Source organism: Orbicella faveolata, unplaced genomic scaffold, assembly GCF_042242905.1.
Source record: "Orbicella faveolata isolate gen_17 unplaced genomic scaffold, um_ofav_v1 contig_13, whole genome shotgun sequence".
Classification (NCBI taxonomy): domain Eukaryota; kingdom Metazoa; phylum Cnidaria; class Anthozoa; order Scleractinia; family Merulinidae; genus Orbicella; species Orbicella faveolata.
In genome coordinates, this window is record NW_028301540.1 from 8,017,259 (window position 1) to 8,030,951 (window position 13,693).

At 39.6% G+C, this 13,693-nt stretch overlaps 1 protein-coding gene across 2 annotated transcripts; it reads left to right on the forward strand.

Moving 5' to 3' along the window:
- Positions 1 to 160: 160 nt before the first annotated feature.
- LOC110047319 (serine/threonine-protein kinase OSR1-like) lies at positions 161 to 13,521 on the forward strand. 2 transcript variants are annotated; one of them, XM_020753064.2, is made up of 17 exons: positions 161 to 260; positions 331 to 443; positions 2,603 to 2,711; positions 3,685 to 3,826; positions 4,403 to 4,458; positions 4,973 to 5,082; positions 5,847 to 5,948; positions 6,101 to 6,240; positions 6,522 to 6,570; positions 7,045 to 7,110; positions 8,649 to 8,798; positions 9,476 to 9,545; positions 9,752 to 9,788; positions 9,955 to 10,007; positions 10,778 to 10,846; positions 10,948 to 11,012; positions 11,636 to 13,521. In XM_020753064.2, the coding sequence occupies exons 1-17, from the start codon at positions 194 to 196 to the stop codon at positions 11,711 to 11,713; spliced, it is 1,476 nt and encodes a 491-aa protein (XP_020608723.2). In that variant the 5' UTR covers positions 161 to 193; the 3' UTR covers positions 11,714 to 13,521. The 2 variants fall into 2 exon arrangements, with proteins under 2 accessions (XP_020608723.2, XP_089141872.1); XM_089285746.1 differs by having other exon boundaries at positions 10,948 to 11,717.
- The last annotated feature ends 172 nt before the right edge of the window (positions 13,522 to 13,693 follow it).

Here is a 13,693-nt window from a genome sequence, read left to right on the forward strand (position 1 = left end):
TTTTGCTCGCTCGCGCTTTCCGCGTTTCCAAAAGAAAGACAGTAGATGTGGAAAGTATCTCTAAGTTTCTCTAAGTTGGACCCCAGGCCATTTTAGAAGTCGGCAAGCTAAGAAACTGGGCACTAAATAGCAAAATCATCCCCTCCTACCTCCCGGACAAGAAATTAGCGTCGGAGGGCTTCAAACGAGAAACATGGCGGCTGCCGGCGAAGGTCGATGGCCGAATGAAAAGGAACAGTATGAACTGCAGGAAGTTATAGGTGCGATTTTCATGTTGTACTATGCAAACAGACGTTAGCCTTTGCATCTAAGATATTATTTTCACCCAAGGTTATGGAGCTACGGCCGTCGTCCAAGCTGCTCTGTGCATTCCTCGCAAGGAACGTGTAGCTGTGAAGAGGATTGACTTGGAGAAATGCGGAGCTAGTATCGATGAAATGATGGTAAGTTAACTACTGTGAGTCACGACAAGCGGCTTGGAAATGCTAAACAACATGACGCATATGCTGGATCTCTGATTGGAGCTCCAGGATTACCCTAGTTTAGTAAAATTGGCTTTGACGTATTCTTTTTTATTTCACACTGTACTTTGTACGGTCGACTTCACCTGGCATTTCTTGTGAAGCAGTCTTTACAAGTGCTCGATAGGTCTAATCTAAACAATTTCATAGGTACCTGTCATAAAAGCCCTTATGCCATAGAAACCGCATATTTAAACTTAAAGCTACAAGCTGATTTTGTCAATCAAGAAAAATAAAAAATTAATGAAAATGTCATCAGCGAAATAAGTTACATGCAGCTGTGTACACTATCTTCAGCTTGTATCGTGTTTATTTTTCAAGTGCAAAGTACTTTAAGAAAGTTCTCGTATTGAAATCTATGTACTGTGTATTATTTCACCCTCTAGGATGTCTTTATGTATTCTTTAATACAAGTTGTGAATTCTACTATAATTTCCAAACAGATAGATCTACGTGTAAATTTGATTTCATAATTAGAGGATTAAGGCACCAAAATGTGTAATTTTTCCTAAAATAGATATTTATGGATTAGAGGCAGGGCTGTCGTTAAGTTTTAATTCACCTGTAGCCTTGATCTTGGCACCCGTAGCAAACTTGTTACTTTATGGGTGAATTGTATCAACTACAGGCCAGTTCACCCGTAACATCAAGGGTCCATCAAACATACTCAGCTGTAACAGGTGTTACGGGTTATGGCCCTTATTGATAGCGCTGAGAGGAATGTACATTGCGCATGTCACTCTTTCATGTTCAGTTTGCAATAAATTGTTAGGGGCTGTTGACATATTCACTTCTTCCTTACATAACATGAGCATGAACCGAGCATTTTGGTCATAATCGCCTTCCCCACCCCCACCCTGAGAGTTACTGCATTCCAGTCACTGCAGTTTATGTCTCTAACATGTTAAACTATCATTCTATTGCTTAAATTCAAACATAAAGGACACTTTTTATTTATCAAATGAAGCTTTCTTGTAACTGTTCTGTTGAAACATCTGTATGTTTTTATGCCATTCACATTTTCCATGTTTGACTACACTGTTTATGTATGCTTTGCCCTTTATTCTTAAGTCTAAGTTAAGTCAGTTGTGATCATATTTGCAGGTGAAAACTTCAAGACTGTCGTTGTTGTGTCATTCTCAGTTGAAAGTAAAGCTATTAAATTGGATCAAATCTTTTGCTTTTGGTCCAAAGTGCCCCAGACTGATATCCAGAAATGAACTCGTCTTATCTCCTACCCTCTTACAGTGTAAATGTCCAGTTGATGTTGCGGGTAATAGGTGAACAATTATCAACAGACACTTTAAACAGCCTCTCTCATTTCCCTCCATTTCTTGGGCAGCCCCCACTCCTTTAAAATGCAAATTGCAATTTTCGGGGGGTCCTCCCCCCAATCCCTTATGCAGACTACAGGTCACTAACAGCAAGCAATCTGGCAGTTGCACAATCACTACTGGTTGAGACCTGCACAGAGATTCAGCAACTGTTTTGACCCTGCATGCTAGGAATCATAAGATTAAGATTATCTACTTTCAAGAGCACACTCACCATGGTGCTAATGTAAGTTTGGGAGGAGGGGGGTAGGGGGGAGAGATACTTGGATAGAATTTTGGTGTCTGGATTGCCTCATGGTATCCAATTCTGGACTTGGTTTCTCAGCTGCATAAAGGATTGTATTCAAAACATGACATCCTGTGTTTGAAAGGGGCCATTTTTTAATGCCATAGAAATTTAGGAAATTTCAATACTAGTCCTTTTTTGATTTTTTTTTTTTTGGTCCTAATATTAATGACCTCACAAATGTGTAACGCAAATTATTTTAGGCAATTTAAAATAATATTTGCTGCTGCTAAGCTTTTGTTGGTACGAAATATATTGTGCCCCATTTTAGAAAATGGATATCCAGTTTTAGATCAGATTAGAGGACCCTGTTGGGTGGTGTGATGTACAATTTTTATACATGTATACATATATAACAAAATTGATATTCAATTGGACAAATCATTGTTTAATGCATACTCCTGGAAGCTATTTTATATTTTACTAATCACATCTATATCTAATGTAAATTTTTGTTGTAGAAAGAGATCCGTACCATGAGCCAGTGCAACCACGAGAATGTAGTGAATTACTATACTTCATTTGTGGTTAAACAAGAACTGTGGATTGTGATGAGATTGCTGAATGGAGGTATATTAATTCACTCTGCTGTAATGTCTTATTGACAAAAAATGTTCCATGCCAGGTCCATACCATCAGATCTAATCCCATTTTCTTTGATATTAAGCAACTGGGAGTGCATTTTGTATTTCTACACTGCCCTGTATGGGATGCTATTCCACTGCAAGGCTACATGTACACTCTAGCATTAAATTTGCTGACTAGTACCCACACTGCAAGAGTTAAATGTCTTGAGTACTCGAGAACACATTGCAGGGATCTTTAGTCTAGCATGTTGGAGGCGCGGTGGCCTCATGATTAGTGCGCTCGTCTCCGGATCGAGCGGTCAGGGTTCGAGCCCTGGCCGGGGACATTGTGTTGTGTTCTTGGGCAAGACACTTTACTCTCACAGTGCCTCTCTCCACCCAGGTGTATAAATGGGTACCGGCGAACTTAATGCTGGGGGTAACCCTGCGATGGACTAGCATCCCATCCAGGGGGGAGTAGAAATACTCCTAGTCGCTTCATGCTACAGAAACCGGGATAAGCTCCGGCCTGATGGGCCACTTGGCTCTCATGCAGACTTTATATTGTAAATCCTTTAAAGTTTCTCTAGCTACATGTATTCCATTACTTTATCTCAAATGACAAAAACGCATGTAGATTCAGTTTTTTGGGCTTTGAAGATTACCATTCCCAGCGGTCGAATCCCATTTTGACTTTGAGTTGGTCTGCACAGACCAAGCATGAAGGGTTTGTTAGCTTAGTTTACTAGGTTTATGATCTGATTGGCTGACAATCAAAACCAAGAACTCTGGACTGGTTTAAAACATTTGCACCAGTTAGAGAGGTCCAGATTCTTGTGTTGACTGAAAGGATTGTGGTCTTTAGGGAAAAGGATTACATGTATTTTCACAAATCAAAATGCAAACAACCACAGAGCAAGAACTTGAACACATGTGTTAATACAGTGTATGTGAATTATTTTGCTTTAATTTGTTAGGTTCCATGCTTGATGTGATAAAGCACCAGAAAAAGCGGGGTGGCTGCGAAGATGGTGTCCTTGATGAGGCAGTAATAGCATCCGTGTTGCGAGAAGTTCTGAAAGGCCTGGATTATTTTCACAGTCAAGGCCTTATACACAGGTTTGTTTATAATAAATCCCCTGATCTCAAGAAACTACTTATACCAGCTTGATTGAATTAATGCTATTGATTTCTTGTATTTGTTGATAAGTAGACATAACTTTGTTAGAGATACATGTAAGCACATCATTTGTGGTTATGTTTATTAATTAATTCATGTTCTGAAGCTAGTCTTTTAAGACTGGTTTCAGACATTTAGCTGAGACCTGCCTAATAATTTGGGTCCTTATAGAGTGTTTTTAGGTGATAGAAGCACAGGTACAACTTTAATAGTGCCTCTTAATCCTGAGATCTACTAGCTTACAAAGGTCGTGTACATGTACATGTACATGTACTGACTAATTTGAACTCGGTTATTTTGAATTCTCCATTATTTCAAACTCAAAACCATTTCCCTTGGTTTGTCCTTCAGTCATTTACTATGGGCTATTTTGAATTTTCTTTCCCCCTGATAGTTTGAAATAAGGGTTTCCAACTGTATAAATATATAGGTGATCATTGCTATATATACAGTGCATACAGTATTTTTTGATTTACATGTATGGCTTTCTTTTTTTTTTTAAATACTTTTTGTAGGGATGTTAAAGCTGGTAATATCCTACTGGCTACTGATGGGACAGTACAATTAGCTGGTATGTTCTCTCTGTGCACTTTAGTTTATCCAAAGCAGTAAAATTAAATGTAAACTCATACTGAAAAGGTAGCTAATAATGTTACATCTCTCCTCGTTTTTCCCCCATCGATTTATGGCCCGCGCACTTGACACTTGGGCCATAAATCAAAGGGGAAAAACATGGTCCGTAACTCAAACTCAGTTAGTAAGAGGTATAATTCAATGTAAATTTAATTAATACTTTTAATTTATTTTTGTCTACTGAATCCTTCTGAGTGAGTCAACTGAGCTTGCACTAAAATGGAAGACTGACAAACAAAATGCAATATGTGATGGGTTTTTAAAAGGTTACAAAGAGTACAAATTGAATGTATCCAGTGCAAAATGTTTACAGACCATAATGGCCTCAACATGTTGCCTTACATGTACATGTAAAAATACATACTTTCACCCTGACCCAAATGAATGACTTAACAAGTGCTTAACACAAAGAGTGATGTGGCTGACTGGGATCTTTAATATGTGTTTTGTAGATTTTGGTGTTAGTTCTGTGATTAGTGACTACGGCGACAGATCCAGGCCGAAGGTTAGGAAGACATTTGTGGGTACACCATGCTGGATGGCACCAGAAGTCATGGAGCAGGTGAGAGTCATTAAAATATTACACGACTTTGTACAGTTACTTACTAGCTACAGTAGAACACTCCGACATTGAGGCTGGCATGCACAAGGTGGCTTGTTGAAGAGGTAGGCCTATTCAACAGCTTGTGACATGTCAACACAACATGGGGGAAGTTGGGAGGGCCAAGCCCCTTGCAGTGTTTATACGAAGGGATTGTTTAATATGCAGATGCATGGAAAAATTCCCCACTTCCTCAGTGACTCATTTAAAAAGTAGAGTGTCAACCAAATTCCCATGCAGTATTGAAGAGAAATTTATTAGTGGTACGAATATACACAATATGTATATATATTCATTATATTATTTTTGAAAAAGTGCAAAATCTGCGACAGTTAAACAAAAAAAAAGTTTATAATAATTTATGTGCTTTTGTTACCATTGGTGCAATGTTTCAAATATTGAAATTCTGGGATACATGTGTTGTCACAGTGTACATGTATGTAATGTAACATACTCTAATTGTTGTAAATGCATCTTCTATAGACAGAGTTAAACAAAGGGACCTGGTAACTACTGCATGTAGTACCCAGTCCCTTCTTACTTCTAATGAGCCAGTAGTATTTAATTCAAAGCACACCTGCCGGCCATCTATTCTTTCAATGTCTTGATATTGTTATAATGTTTACTTCTGCTGTTGTTTTTCTTATTCTACATGTACATGTATAAGCCATCATGCTCATATTTTCAAACTTAGCTTTAAGTTAATGACATGCCAACTTGTCTAGGTTCATGGATATAACCACAAGGCTGACATATGGAGTTTTGGTATTACAGCCATTGAACTGGCAACTGGAACAGCTCCTTACGCCAAATTTCCAGCCATGAAGGTAAGCTGGCTCGTAGATTTTGATAACAATTTTAGGACAACTGTTAGCATGGGCAGCTTTAAGGCTCACGATGCAGGGCAGCTTAGGCTTACGATGCAACACAACTCGGGAAACACATCATGTTTTTTTAACACAACTTCTTTTCTTTCCAGGTACTTATGTTAACGTTACAGAATGACCCACCTTCTCTCGACACTGTTGCTCAGAATGACGGAAAAGAAAACTACAAGAAGTATTCCAAGGTGTTCAGAAAGATGATCAGTAGTTGTTTGATGAAAGAGCCTGCTCAGAGGTATGAAATAATATAAAAATTAAGACCACTACATGTAGATCTGATGAACTTAATGTAATTTAAGCATGTATACATGTACAATTGAAGGGTGCAAATTAAATACTCCTAGTTGCTTTTATGCCAATGAAACCAAGGTGGATATCATGGTACATTTTTACCAAACTGTGTTGCATGTTACTCAGTGTTATTGTAGGAAGAGTGAATAGTCAGCTCTCTCCCTCTTACATGTTGTTGGAATTTCAGTCTTTCTGCAAGCATTAATGTGACTGTATTATCATTAGGCCAGATGCTAAAGAACTTTTAAAACTTCCCTTCTTCAAGAAAGCAAGGGTAAGGCTGCTGCCTCAGATGCAATAAATTAATCTATTAGTTTTATTTATTAGCTATTTTTATATGGTAGGGAGGGCTTGTGACGTTTTATACACTTAAGGTACATGTAATCCTTTTAAATTTCCTAACCCCCTCCCCACTATCAGAATTTTTTCCCTCCCCACTCATAATCCTTTTAGATTGCGACAGTCTTAAAGTGATAATTGGATGTTGTTGTTAGGGAGGGTCGACCGTATTTTTTACAAAATAGTTGGCGGGGTTGGGTTGATGCTGTTGGGAACATCTATCAATTAATGTGGGCGGATCTTGGAGCATGTTCAGAGCCCCCTTTCCCCCCTCTCCCCTCCCCACTTGAAGGAGTTTCTTTTTTGCCATGACCCCCTCCTCACCCCTATCTCATCAAAAATGAACTGTTCCTAAAACTCTCAGAGGGTTGGCATGTTTAGGCAAATGTTTCTATACCCTTCTTTGCAGGAAAAGGAATTTCTAGTTGAAAGTTTAGTCCCGCTTATGCCTTCACTGGGTGAAAGGTCACAGAAGGTAAGTAGTTAACTGATGCACATCTTATAGATAACAAAACGGAATAAAAACAAATAAGAACGGAAACGAAAAGCAAGAAATAAAGTTACAAGCAATCAGACAAAAATGTAACTGAACGATATTACTCAGCACTCAAACCATTATTTTTTGTCCGGGCTTCCGTAGTTAGACTTTTTTCCCTCGCCGAAAATCTTTAGTTCGTTGTTGTTGGTGATACGGCATTTCTAACGACGCGTAAATTTATATTACCCCGCCCTGCCCAGTGATAGATAGATAGATAACTTTATTTCAACTCGGGTTGATGAGGCTGATTAGGCCTCTAGCAAGATTATGCTAATTTACCGAGAGAAATAACTTTAAACGAACGAAAATTGAAATTAAAAAATTACAAGATATAAATATATAATAGCTAAGACTAGTTTACGTATGTAAATTTACAACAGATCTAACCGCAATCTTAAAATCTTTGTGTCTTCATACAACGTAGTGTATCCGGAAGTGAATTCGAAGCTTTTGAAGCAGTGTAGGCCACGGACTTAGTCCCATAACGGGTGGTGTTAACTTTAGGGATGACAAGCTTGTTGGTGCCCCTTAGATTCTTAATGTTCTCACGAATAGTAAACAAGTCACTTAAATATGTAGGAAGAAGGTTGTTGACAGCTTTAAAAGCTAAGATTAACATATCTTGTATACGTCGATCAGCTAGAGTGTGATGGTTGAATGAATGAATGAATGAATGAATGAATGAATGAATGAATGAATGAATGAATGAAAACATTATTTGTAACACGGTAAAAAATATAAGCATACATTACAGTCAAATCAAGTGAAGCGTACCCCTCAAGATAACATTAATGAATTAATTATTTGAATATTGGACCCGCTAATCGTTTCAAGAATGCAATAATGAATTAATAATTTGAATATTGAACTCGCTAGTCATTTCAAAAATCAATATTAAATCGATTTTTTTGAACATTAAACCCATTAGCCGTACTCTTGGAACGACTAGTGGGCTCAATTTTCCAACAATCAATTCATTATTGCACTCTTGAAACGACTAGCGGGTTCAATATTCAAATAATCAATTCATTAATGTAATCTTGAGGGGAACGCCTCACTGGGTTTGACGGTAATGGAAAAAGAAAAATGTGTACATCGCACGTAAGATTTCCTATGTACTTTTTTATATATTTGCCGTGTGGGTGTCCGATTCAGAGAACCATTTATTAATGCTTCTCTTGAAGAGGTCTAAGGATTCTGTAATACGAGGTTCCTCGGGAAGATCGTTCCATAGAGAAGCTCCGCTGTAACTGAAGCTACGCTTCATGTAGTCAGTTTTTAATTTTCTTAGACGAAAGATGCGTTGCTTTAGGATGATCCAAATCAGGATCAGTGATCCAAGATCACTCGGATCATGGTGCATCAAGGGAGACAATGAATCCACTCTAGGCAAGGATTCATTCATTGGCTTCGTTCGATACTCCACGCACCTTATTCAGTAAGTCTTCTAACGTAACATCTTATTTGCATCATAGGTAAAGCGAGTCCCAGGCTCCAGTGGACGGCTTCACCGCGCGGCCGATGGCAGCTGGGAGTGGTCAGATGACGAAGAGAGAAAAGGAGATAAAAGCGATGATGACGACGGAGAAGATAAACAAAAATCGACAAATGTGGATACTGTAAAGGTAAGATGACAACGAAAAAGTCCATGCATGCAGAACTACATGTAGGCCTAGGTGATCCTTGTCGGCTTCAGCCTCTTGCAGGTGTTCTGTTGGTTGGAACACACCGCGAAAAATAGCACATTTTGCGCCGCCGTGTTTCGTGCTTCGCCGCAACTGACTTATTTCCTGGAAGAGGCTGCGGCGGCTTCTAGTGTGAATCGCTCGTTGCACTTGAGGTACGTGCCCGACCTCCTTTTAAAGTGTGCAGGAAATGCCAAAAACACCAACTGGCGTTCAATCGCTGGCCAATCGCTAAATTCGAACTCGCTTAGATTTTTGTGCGACCTCGACGAGTGTTTTGACCCGTTTGACACACAAGTGAACTGAAGTTAACTCTGGGGATAGTCGATAAGCTTTGAAGAACTTCCGCTTTTCGCCGTCTTCCTATTCTTGCCTAGTTTCGTTGTTTAACATGCAACGAAAGAAAGAAAGAAAGAAAGTCAATCAGCCTAAGTGATATCCCGCAATTTCCGCATGCGCAATGTGCATGTGTGGTACCCTTCGATCACTGACAGGATGAAATGCACTCTTGAGACTAAAACTAATGAATCTGCCGAAAACTAAACCGACGCTCCTTACATGAACTAAAATAATATTTCTTGTATTCTGTGTGAACTAAGCATATTTTTATTTTTCAGGGAAATCCACCCAAAAACGAAGGACCGCCTATCCACGTCCAACCGTCCACACCAACATCACCAAAACCTCGTAAGTATCGTTAATACAACATGTAGTGTAGTATCTTTTGTGTCGTCACCGTTGTCACGCAACGCACATGTGTCACGTAGCCCGTGTTTCGTTCTGGTCACACAACAATGGACCGAGGACATGGTACTGAAAACTTAACCAAGAAATTCTTGCCCTTGAGGGCTGCAGCTTTTTGAGGTTACTGACAGTTTTGTATCATTTTTCAGCTGCACAAATTAATTTGGATCTTACCCTTAGATTGAGGTATGTGGGTTGTGTTTTGTTGAGTTTGTGCTTGTAAAACCAAAGTAATAATAAATTAAAAAGGATGCGAGAATGCCGAATCTCCTGTTCCGTTTATCCGAACTTTTGTGATTGTGTTGGAAGTGATCATAATGTGTCATCATTTGAATCTTCTGATCTGTTACAGAAATGCTAAGAAAGAATTGAATGATATCAGATTTGACTTCACTCCTGGTAAAGGTAAGAAGTTTTGCATGGTTTTGTTGACTCTTATATGTGTCTCCGTTTCTCTTTAATAGCCCTTTTAACGATTTACTTTTCCCATTTGTTTTACAATATAATCCAACTTTTATATCTACAAGGACATGTTAAGGTAACATTGTCAAGGAAATAAATTGTGTGTTACTCAAAAACGCGAAGTCAAAGAGATTCAAAATACAACAATTTCGCAAAATCGCGGAATTTAAGTGTCGCGAAATATGCGCACCTCAACATCGCGAAATGAACTTGTTGCGAAAATTTCATGTAATAAGGTATAGCAAATGAGAAACGTTATTGCTGTGGCGAAGTCATGTCCAGTACACTCCAAACAACTACTTCCCTCTAAGTTCAAAGCTCCCTTTACGTCTGCAGACTTGCTCCATATTTTTTGGGGGGACATCAACTCTTCAGCCACTTCTACGTGATGTTATCGCCGCAATGTTGAGGGCATTGACTAAAGATTTTCTTGTGTGTATATTCAACATGGCTCAGCTGCCTCGTCGTTGTTGTTTAAATCTCTCGGGACTGGCTGCAAGCTATCAGTACTACCCCCACCCCTCTCCCCTCTCCTCAGCTCTTTTCCTTTCTTATCCTTTTGCTCTCTGTCAACTTGCTAAATATAGACTAGTTTTTCTGCTTCTTTTATCTTCTTTTCTTTTTCTTGTTTTATATTCCTGTTTTTCTTTCTTTTTTTTTTTTGGTGCATTGTTCATGTCATTCAGTCTTATCTTGATCCTTTCCTCACTCAGATACAGCTGAAGGCGTGGCGCAAGAGCTCGTGTCGGCCGGTCTAATAAGTGGACAGGATTTAGTAGTTGGTAAGACGTACTCTCGTACTCTCGCAAAGTTCTCATTACTCCCTTTTCGGGCGTATAGTGTTTGTGATCTGTTCAACATTTCCTGTATTTGCTCTTTCCAGTTGCCGCTAACCTCAGCAAAGTAATTGATAATCCACCAAGTAGCAAATCAATGACGTTCCCGCTGGTAAGTATCGCGTGTGTGCTTTTGTTTGTGTTTGATTTCTCGTTTGTTTGGGAGGCGTGTTGGGTAGTGCGTTGCATCCCGATTAGAGAGGGCAGGCTTCAGGCTCTGACCAGGCTCGCTGTGTTGTGTTCTTGATCAAGACACTTCTCTCACAGTAGCTCTCGAGGTGAATTCGTGAGGAGCAGGAATGGCGCTTTGATGAGAGCGCTCGCCTCCCACCAATGTGGCACGGGTTCGATTCCAGCCTGTTGCCATATGTGGGTTGAGTTTGGTGTTGGTTCTCGCCTTGCTCGGAGGGTTTTTCTTTGGTTACTCCGGCTTTCCTCCCTCCACAAAAACTAACATCTCCAAATTCCAATTCGACCAGGACAGAGGACCTGCATGAAAACCAGCCAAGGCTGATGTGGCATCCTCTCTGAACATTGCGATTTATAGAAGTGTAAAAGGGTACAGGTCTGTAAATTGATTTTGCAACCTGGCAAAATGCTATACCGTGTCATCCCTCTTGAAGACTGAGGAAGTGATTATAAAGCTACATGTAAGGCGCTTGGTTCTTGAGATTCCTAGCACTGACTTTATGCTATAGATGTGTCCTTCATTTCTTACTTTTGTATTTATTTCAGAAATCAAGTGGGAATTTAAACGAGCCGCCAGACGATCGCACACTTATTGGATTCGCTCAGCTCACAATTAACTCTTAGCAAAGGATAGCCCCCATCAATCAGCCACAAGAAAAGATAAATGAAAATGATTAGTTTTGTGTCACACGAATTATCCCGTACTTACGCGTAGATGTGTTTTCCAGTAAGATCGTTCGGTGGAACGAATTCCCGAACGTTTTGCCAAAGTCTTAGGCAATCAAGCGCGCCGGATGTAGTCTTATCGCAAGTTAAAGGGGCTATGTTGTGTATATACGTAAGCCTCTTGTTAATGCAGCGGCCAAAGTCGATTCTCGTAGAAGGGACTGCAGATTGAAGGAGTCTCATAATGTATATCGCCTCAAAAATATAGTATTTCGTTCGCTATCCTTCGCAATTTTCCCCTTATCTTTTTCACAACTTTCGGACAGCTACGCGCTTTGCCATCAAAAACAAAATCAAAAACAAAACAAACAAAAACAACCGGCAAAAAACAAACAAAAACAAAAGCAAACAAACACAGGAAAGTAGAATCTAAAGAGGAACCTACTTAACCAGAATGTACTTTGTAAGAATGTAACTCTCACTGCTTTCTGCATTGTTCTGTGGTTGGCGAGTCTGATATTAAATGGTTAATAAGATTTTTATTCCAACGTATAGACATACACCATGACGAAATATAAGGTGCTATATAAAACCCTAGCACCTTAACTCAAAGATAGAAAAAAAAAAAATGATTAGATGTTTTTCGTTAGACATGAGGAAGATCTCTACAATATGTCGAGGTTGAGCGGGTTATTAATATGGAATAGATTTCACGAATGTGTCAACGATTTTAGTCTTGACAAGTTTTTAATTTCTCTTAACTTTATCAGTGCAAAGCTTAGAGAGGAGGTCAGAAAAATACTCCAAGGGAGGAATCAGCGAGGACAAAATAACGTTAAGTATCCTATAAGTCAAACATAACTAGAATCATGAGAGGGCAACATGGATCGGGACCACTGAGGTAAACTGATATACTCACCCGTAGAGCAGAAGATTGCAAATAACATACAACTGGACAATGCAATGAGTTGCTTTACACTGTAACTGAGTCTTTAACTTACAAGGAGAACTTTCCTTTCGCTGAACTCTCACTGTAGGCTGGGAAGAAAAGTTAGTGTGAAACGAGTGTGCAGTCAGGCATTTTTGAGCCTACAGAATAGGCGGATTAGCGGATCAGAGAGCAAGGCGAGACCAAGCATGCGCAATGCGAGTAGACTCGCGCTTCGTGCTCGTGGTCGCGCTCTGCGCGCGTCTATCGCGTCTCGATCTCAGGCCCGCTAATCCGCCTGTTCTGCAGTCTATTGCGTGTTTTTTTTTTTTTTTCTTAAGCTTGTTAACTTTTTCTTATCCGGGACTAACCCTTATTGTTAGATGCCTAGAAGAATTTTCCAATAACTGACCAAAAACTCAAAATTGCACAGCCAATTTTGTCAATTACATTTCCGTTGAAAATAAACCAAAGAAAGCAGAACAGAGAGCAAATACAAACCAATCAGGAAACAAGCGGGGAAAACATGTAACCGTTGTTACAGGCGGGAAAAATTGCGCACAAGGCAAGTTGTGATTGGCTGGCAAAAAAATACCTTCACTGTGATTGGTTAGGGGATCATGCGCAAGTTCGCGGTGTCACCTCAAAGAAGGCTCTTCTGCGAAGGGTGGGTGATTCTACAATTAATGTTTATAATGCTTGTATAGATTGGGTCATATTCAATGCATTCGTATACACCATTGTAATTTGCGTCTGGGATAAACATAGAAATGGTCAACTTAAAGTTAATAATAGATGTAATTAAGATATTTTGATAAAACCAAACTTTCAGATGCAATGTGGTGCTTGTTTGTTTGCTTGTTTGTTTGCTTATTTATTTTTTCGTTTTGCAGCTCGGTTGTTTAAGAGGTGTGGCTAGGGAGGGCCGCCCTATTTAGAGTGGGCTTCTACGACTGGGGAAAAGGTAGCCTGTGTACATCCGTCCCCTGGAGAGGGGGTGGGTGTACACA